Below are 9,216 nucleotides of genomic sequence, written 5' to 3' on the forward strand. Positions count from 1 at the left end.
TTTATCTAGAGCATATGCTTGTACATATCCCTTTCCACTCCTCACGTCATCTCTCTCTCTCTCTCCCTCCCTCCCCCTCTCCCTCCATCTCTATCTGTGTTATTGTAAAGTGCGGGCCGGAGAGCTGGCTGAAGGTTAGAGTGATGAGTATACATCACGTCTCTGACTGTGCCACTAGGAAACCTGAGATGGGAGCAGATACGATTGTATGCTACTGTTTCCCGCAAAGAGGCTCTTTCCTCCAGTAGACCTCAGAGGGGGGCAGGGTGGAGGTGGAGGTTTTATTACGTTAAAGACATCAGATCACCGGTCTTATCTATATCAGTACAAAAACACTCCATGCCACAGCAGAAAGATAAGAATAAACTGTTAGGGAGAGAGAGAGATTAGGTGGAAATTGAGCTGCACCGTATTAGAGACACATATTTCCCTCAGATTACTCAGACCCACAAAGAATTCGAAAACAAACCCAATTTTGATAAACTCCCATTTCTATTGGGTGAAATACCACAGTGTGCCATCACAGCAGCAATATTTGTGACCTGTTGCCACAAGAAAGGGGCAACCAGTGAAGAACAAACGCCATTGTAAATACAACCCATATTTATGTTCATTTATTTTTCCTTTTGTACATTAACTATTTGCACATAATATGACATTTGAAATGTCTTTATTATTTTGGAACTTTTGTGAGTGTAATGTTTACTGTAAAAAAAATATGTTTATTTCACTTTTGTTTATTATCTATTTGACTTGTCAACATATGTTTCCCATGCCAATAAAGCCCCTTAAATTGAAATTGAGAGAGAGAGAGAGTGTGAGAGAGAGAGCGAGACAGACAGAGAGAGAGAGAGAGAGAGAGAGAGAGAGAGAGAGAGAGAGAGTGCGAGAGAGAGAGAGAGAGAGAGAGAGAGAGAGAGAGAGAGAGAGAGAGAGAGAGAGAGAGAGAGAGAGTGAGAGGGAGAGGGAGAGGGAGAGAAAGAAAGAAAGATGAAGAAAGTGAGATCCAGTTCTGCTTTCGTTTCTACAGTCTGCCATCAGCCCAGACTGCTGGTGCTCTGAGGGGCATTGACCAGAACTGGATGAATAATTCAGCTCCTGGTGAGTTGGTCTCTGGAGGGATCCTGGGTCGGCGAGGAGAGCTCAGCTCCACTTGATGGTAAATGTGCAGCAGTGGGACAATCAAGAGGTCTTGAAAAAGGCCCTGTGCACTTAACTCACAGGAGCCTCTCCATGTTGACCCCAGCCAAGATCAATACAGAGCCTGGGCCAGATGTTGTCCAATAACACGCTAGGGTCTAGGCGGAAGGCAAGGAGGGGCTGTTATTTAGGAGGAGGACTCTAGAGAGCCTGGTCTGTGGGATTGCATTTATGCATGTACTCAAGGGTGAGTGGATCCATTGTGGAAGGAATACTGTAGAGCACGTGTCGAACTCATTTCATGGAAGGCCGAGTGTCTGCGGGTTTTCCCTCCTCCCTTGTACTTGATGATGAATTAAGGTCACTAATTAGTAAAGAACTCCCCTCACCTGGTTGTCTAGGTCTTAATTGAATGGAAAAAACAAAAACCTGTAGACACTAGGCCCTCCATGGAATGAGTTTGACACCCCTGCGTAGAGGAGTTGGTTGTTGTTGCTGTTTGACCCGCTCAGAATCACGTTGGATCAAACCTTTTACTGAAAGCGTGACTCATGAAAGCAGACACTCATCCTGAGTGAGAGAGAGAGAACAAAATGATTCAAACAATTGCAATTTATTGCTTTGAACTCGAGACATCTTGCATGTTCGAGAAAGTTCCGAAAGCATGGTTGTGTGTTTTCTTTGGTCTAATGCTGCCATCTTCTGGTTATATTTGGAACAATCATGCCAAGATGATGCATGATAGTATTTTACTGTATGTGTGATATAGTTTGATCTGTTGAGTTGAGAAACATCACTAAATGGGAGATTATATGTGAGTAATCTGTCTTGGGAAACAAGTCCAGACAAAGGTTTTTATTGTGTTTAGAGTGTGAGTGAGTGAGTGAGTGAGTGAGTGAGTGAGTGAGTGAGTGAGTGAGTGAGTGAGTGAGTGAAAGAGTGAGTGAGTGATAGAGTTTTCACACTATTGTGCTGGACCGTACAGTGCTGGCTCAGATATTTTCTTTTAAAATGCTCCTTTCCAGCACCATTCCAACAATTATAGTGGATGTGTAACCAGGCCATCACAGTACAGATCAGCTCTGCTCGGCTCAGTAGTGTAAAAAGTGTAATAGTGTGTTAGTGTTCGGCCTATTGGTATCTCTCTCTCCACATCACATACTGCTAACTGGCACTCACCCACCAGACCAGTGTGTATCATCTCTCATCATCAGTCCACTTCTCTCCAGAAACACAACACTGGGAGCAAATGAAATGCAGCGCAAACAATCAGCCCTGGACTGGACTGGCTGTTTCTCCCAATCTGGCCCTGGCTCTCCGGCCGACCCCTGGCTCTATGCAGGCATCCAGGGCCTATTGTCTAACAGCAGCAAGGCGTCTCCCAGTCTATACAAAGCTGATTTGATCTCTGTCTCCTCTTCGTCAGCGAGCCATATTGTAGAGCCTTGAACAATGCATCCGAGGTGCTGCTAACCGCAAACATGGAGCTCAGTTGGGGCTTTCAGAGAGTGCTTCCAATTACAAACACCAACTAAGTTATACTAATTATCTCCCTCTCTCTTGTGCTTGCTCGCATGCATGCGCACTCGCACAGATGCACAGACACACAGACACAAACACACAGACACACACACAAACTTCTACATGCCAAATTGCTCAGGATGCTAGCTCATTTGTGTTGTATTGTTCTTCAGATGTTGCTCCAGGCACTGTGAGTTAAGATGAGACACCGTTCTTCTGGCAAGCTGATAGTTTACTAAAAGCTACGCTTTCCACCCCACTAGTTTAGTACACCAAACTTGGGAGACATCATTCTTAGCCGTAATTAAAGGCAAATGTAACAACCCACTTGGCACAGACGTAAGTTCAACGTCTAGTTTTGATTTACATTTGGTTGAGTTGTCAACTAACATGAATTCAATGTGAAATCAACAAAAAATGTCACCATGTCATTGGATTTATGTTAAAAGATGGGTGAAAAAAAGGCCGTAAGGTACATTGCAAGATGACACCAACAATCATTTAACAGCAACACATGCAATACCTTTCTGAATATGCCTCTGATGGTGCAGTAACATCCACTTTGAAACAAATATATATTTTTCACTGCGATGTAGTACAGGTTAACGTTTTAATTCCTAGATTAGAACACTAGCTGTAGAATAAAATCTGAAATTCCCTTACGTTGATGACTTTTTGAAAATCCAATCAGTTATCCATGTTGATTCAACGTCATCACATTTAATTGTTTGTTGAAATGGTGTAGAAACAACGTTAATTCAACCAGTTTTTTCCCAGTTGGAAGTGGTACAACGTAGAGGCTGATACACTCATATGAGAGGCCACAACGCACAATCGCATAAGCAGTTTAACACAAACAGAGATCAAAGAGTAAAGAGGAGAGATGTTAGTCTCTGATTTGTGCCATACAGGAGGGCCAGCAAGGTGATTATTTCTGATCTGGAGCCAAATGCTGTTCATCTCATATGCTACATATGTTAAGTGACACAAATGGTACCAATATTGCATTTAGGCCTTTACCAGCAGCCATTTTATATCCACATTCATTCCTACGATACTCTTTAACCACCACACTGGTACGACTTTTATGGCCAATGTCGTAGCAAGCAGCCGATATTACACTACTGCTCATCCAATATTCAATTTGCCCACTTTGCAATTCTACCCTCCTTCAGCATTTGAAATAGATACACGTGCAACATGGCGTTCCTTCTTGCTTACATTGGCTAAATTGTTAAGATTGACCAAAATGATAACCTAATTTAATGTTTGACTAGCTGCCACAGCACAGAGTAGGCAGAAGGAGGCAGGCAGACTGATAGTTTCAGCTGTAGGAGAAAGTGATTGAAAGTGCCAAGGACAACTCAGGCAATGACTGTGACAGACTTGATTGTGGAGCTGAGGGATGATGCAGCTCAAAGAGCTCAGTACATTTGGCTACAGAGCGAGTGACAGAGTGCCGCTACCCTCGACCGCCTCAATGTCAATGATGCAGAACACGGACAACCAGAAGTCGTAGAAGTGTAAATCGATTTGACATAGAGCTGTGTGTTGCCTTTTGCTCTTAAGAATAGGGCTTTGTTCAATGTCTCTCTAATACACCGTATAATACATTGCTGAACCACTGCGTATTCCAAAATAGAAGGGCACAGAGGAGGGAGAGGAGGGGGTACGATTCAAAATGAGGTGTGCTTTAAGAGGTCATGTCAACATAAACCTGGATTTCCAAAGAGCTTTAGAACTAATTTCATACAAACATTAAAAATATGCAAGAGAGCCTACATGGGCTAAACAATGGAAATTGATGTTCCGCATTCTAAATGGAAAAACACAGCACAGCTTAGTAGTGTATTCTGGACAAGAAGCTTACTGGACTAAATTCACAATACAAAAAGATACTCCAACTAATTTAAATAACAGCTTGTAAGCGTTCCAGAAAATGCATTATGCACTCTTGTTAAAAATAACCCCTCTGAGTAAGGCTGGTGAGAGTGGCCAAGAATGAAATCACATCCCTGGGGTGTTTGGCTTTAGCGTGTCCCTCATGAGCAATCAATAGAAATGGAAACTTTTCAAGAGTCTCTTAACATACGCCTGAGATGGAGGGCGAGCTCACCTCACAAAAGCCATATAAATAAATCAGTTGTATGGCAGAGGAAAGTAGCTCTGTCTGTCTCACTCTCATACAGATACACACACACATGCACACACATATACTCATGCGCATGAACCCCCATGCATTGCTGCATACACACCTCCACACACATACACAGACGCATACACACACACATATACGCAGACACTGGTAAATTAACATAAATGACAGCACGTTAGCGTGTAGTACACTTGGGAAATTAATGCTAATGGCAGCTCAGCCCCACTCTCTTGTCTTAGATCCTGTCTTACCTGATCTTCTAACACAGGGGCCTACAAAATATAAATCAGTGTGTCTTAGCTGTGAAGTGCTCTTTCACGGATAAAGAGCTTATGCATGAAACCTCTGGAAATACACTTGAGCTTGACTTGTAAAATGTTGTCGCACTGAGCAAATCCCTGATCAAATCCCTTAGAGACATTTGGATGGCAGAGAGATGGAGGCATGGTGGGAGCTCTACAGCTCTATGTCAACAAGGAGGAAGGGATCTCTCACATCCTCCACCTCGCCACCTTTTGAAAATGTATTGGAGAAGAAAGTCAGAGGGGAGGGACCTTAGACCTTCTCCTCCAATATGGTTGGGAGGGAGGCGAAGAGAAAATATGTGAGGAATCGAGCAAATCGAAATTAAGATAGCATTCTCAATTATCTTTCCTTGCATCCTTGTGGCCTCTCCCCTCTTCATCTCTTTGCCTCCAAACATACTATTCTTGGATGTAAAGAAATGTTTTTTATTTATTTTATATATAACTTTCCAGAAAGGTCTCTGATTTGGCAATGTATTCTCTTTTAGCTACCAAAACACCCAGTTTCTCTGGTGCAGATACATTTTTCTATTACTCCTCTGTGACCAGAGAATAAGGAGTATGTCCCAATAATCTCTCCTTCTTCCTGAAGTGTGCTCTCTGTCACTATTCCCCACAAATTGAAAAGCATTCGATTGGTGTAGGCATTGGCTAGAGGGAGTTTCTAATGACAGTCATTTCCTGTCAAATACTTTAAGGGAAGTGCACACTTCAAAAGAAAGGAGAGATTATTGGGATGTGTCCTAGGAGTGAAGAGGGACGAGTGAACAAGGAAAGTGAATGTGCTTTCCCACTGGAGGGATTTAGACTGAGACAAACTTGCCATTCCGTGTGGCTCAGTTGGTAGAGCACGGCACTTGCAATGCCAGGGTTGTGGGTTCAGTTCCCAAGGGGGAAGTACGAACAAATATAAAAATGTATGCACTCACTACTGTAAATTGCTGTGGATAAGAGCGTCTGCTTAATAACATCTTATCCAACTAGGCTAGGTCGCGTGAAGTTGAAGGTACTTAAGACAGGTGTCAAATAATGCAGTAAATTGATGAGTTTATGTTTCACCATCAGTCTGCTACTGTACAGTTACACTACCAGTACATTTCTGTAGCACTACCGTACATTAGCCATAACTGTGCAACTGTCACAAAAGAGGATGTTCTTGAAACAGCAGGGTCTCGTTATAGTAACAACAGTCTTACCATGTTGCTGTAATTTGTGGGGGTGTATATTTTATTCAATTACCATATATGCATCATCGAACAATAGAATGGAAAACACATGATGAGGGCAAATGAATGAAAGCATAATTAATAGCCGAACAACATGAATTTGCCCCACAAAATGACAATATGAATTAGCTGTTTCTAGTGATCACCAAAGAGCATCTTTTCCCTGGAGGCAAACACTTCTGATTGTGAATAAAGGCTTTGAAGAATTGAAATCAGAGGTGGAGCAATGATGGAACCATTTTCAAGGTAACAAGTTTCCTTTGATGCCTCTTGTCATACTACTACTCTAGTAGGCCTACAATACAGAGATGATTGCAAATTACAGTGATGTGTCTCACTTCACCATGGAGAAAATAATTCTCAACCAACAGTTCTATGAACTGAATTGAACATTTTCTGTTTTTGTTGCACCCATCATTTCTGGTTTGTTAAAAGAAATAGATCCCTCTTCCAGTAACATTTTAAAGGCATATCTGAGACTACTCAAAGGAAGACAATATGGTTTAGGGTGTTGTAGGATGTATGTCCATCAGTAGCCTATAATAAAAACATTGGTTGGCCTAGCCTATAAATAAAACCCCATTTCTCTTAAAGATATCTATTAATTACATTGTTATATCGTGATCCAGTTAGTTCTCATGTTGCGTGATCATTCAAGTATGATATTGCATATACTGCAGGTACAGTACATTAGAAGTAAGTGAGTTCTTTGACGTGATTAAGTGATCTTGAGCCAACCCTTAGAAAGCGTCACCCTGTGGTGTCGTAGGCAAGGTGGCAGTGGCAGGATAGCAACCATATTTTTTCTTAAACATAGATGTTTTTTCTTTTAATTTATGTTGTCCTGCTTATTCATTCTGTATCATTTTGTTAACTTGCTTACCTGGTTAAATAGGCCTATACCTTGCATTTCCATTAAATTATATAGAGATGATACCATAAGACAATGTATATTTAATCTTCTTGGATATTAAAACAAATTAATGTTTTAACAGTTATGCTAATGTAGGTAGGTAGACCGACTGATGTGTTCAGGTTGCACATTTTGGGTCTGGAGTACCTGCATCATGCTGTATTGTGTTGCTCTGGCTTAGTAACACAAGACAAAGTATTTTGTCAACAGGATATCATTTTAATTCAAGGTCTCATCTATCTCTTCCTTCATAGACAGGTGCGGGGACGACCGACAAGGGCTAGATCTCGTTTTGAAATTGATGGAGCCATATCGTTTCGCTGAGTGCTTGGAATATGCAAATGATTTTCTCCTGTACATCTCTCCCTTCCATATAGATATCATTAGCAGAGTGGAAAGCACTACCCCGCCCAGCGTCAGTAGACAAAGCCCTGCTATCACGCACCTATCCAGGTGTGCCCCTACCCTGGCACTTTCGATTTCCAGCCTCTCCATCTCCCTCGCAGACACGCTCTCCGGGTCCACTTTGACCTCGCGAGGGACTGCATACGATATAATCACTAACGAGATCCCAGTGACTAGGAAAGTGACCGCGCTTATAAAACCGTAATCTACAGATGCCCCCGAACTTTCTGATGCGAGATCATCATCTGACATTAGGGATAACTCATGCAACCCCTCGGGACAGTCATTAGGCCTACACCCGGAATTGTGGATACTTTCCCCACTTTTCCAAGGGCTTGCCAGGCGCAAATTCACATTCTCGTCGACATAGGTGAAAGATGTCTCTAATTCCTCGTCGCAGCACACTCTGACCTTCTCCACCGCAGGGTGACTGTGTTTAAAATCCGGATTTCCGTTATGGGGAACCGTCCTTGGTGCTGAATTACACAGTCCTTCGCAGTCCGGAGCTGAGATAGAGAGCGCCCCTCCGGCTGAACTGCTCGCCTTACGAACATGCACCGGATTGGAAGCCCAGTCAAGGACGCAGGGAGGATCGGATTGTCTGCCTCTTCCGTCCTTATCTATATAAAGCAGCTCTACAGAAGCCATTCGATTCTTTCCGCTGGTTCACTTCAATTATTTCCCCACAGCGTTCTCAGTCCGCAGCATCCCTGATGAGAAATAATTGACAAATCAGATGTCACATAGGGCCTGATTATTAAAAACTAGCAAATTATTGCATGGGGAAAACGGCAGCAACCTGTACGTAATTTGTGGCGCTTCAAGCCCATTTTGGGAACGTATGCTCATGATGTTATCAGAAATACTTAGCCTAAAAATTGACAAAGTTAGTCTAATCATTTTGTTTGGGTTTAAATAATTTGCTCCATGCATACAAAGCGATTAAAGTGACAGATTAGCTTTATCCAATTAGTGCGCAATCCCCGTAAACCCACAGATTATCTCTAATTCTTTTTCAAACATAATGTCTATCATATTTTGGAAGAACACACTCTTCACTATACCTAGTCATGATAAGTGTCCATGACGGTATCATAGGGCACATACAATTTCCAATAGGTTGTTATGGAGAGAAATAATTGCAGTAGGCTGTTTTGTGTGGGAAAGAGGGATGGGTTTGAAGTAGATCAAATGCTTTCCACGCCTTGCAATACACTTCTTTAGAATATCGCTGTGAAATATTGAAGATTCATTAAATAACGTAATAGTTTTGGCGATATGTAGTTGGAGCATACATAGCATAATCTTTCCTATAGCCACAGTGCATCTGCTTAGTGTGCTCAGCTAATATAAACTACTGTATTTCAGGAAATAAATAATACAAAAAGCACTTACTTCTTCACCATTCATTATGTCGAATGTTCTTCATATGTCGGAATACTTTGTATAGAATAATCATAATAGATCGATGATTAAATGCCTTTAACGAAAATGTAGCCTACATGATGTTAGAATCCTCGTCTGTTTGAGACGAAAGATTTTCGCTGTAGT

At 41.9% G+C, this 9,216-nt stretch overlaps 1 protein-coding gene across 1 annotated transcript; it reads right to left on the minus strand.

Annotated features, from left to right (window-relative positions):
* Positions 1-7,479: 7,479 nt before the first annotated feature.
* LOC311139113 (transmembrane protein 74-like) lies at positions 7,480-8,313 on the minus strand (the record flags this gene model as incomplete). Its single annotated transcript, XM_084174003.1, has 1 exon — positions 7,480-8,313. The coding sequence occupies one exon, from the start codon at positions 8,311-8,313 to the stop codon at positions 7,480-7,482; it is 834 nt and encodes a 277-aa protein (XP_084030129.1).
* Positions 8,314-9,216: the final 903 nt, after the last annotated feature.

The sequence above is a fragment of the Coregonus lavaretus genome (genome assembly GCF_964263955.1).
Source record: "Coregonus lavaretus genome assembly, chromosome: 13".
NCBI classification, from domain to species: Eukaryota; Metazoa; Chordata; class Actinopteri; order Salmoniformes; family Salmonidae; genus Coregonus; species Coregonus lavaretus.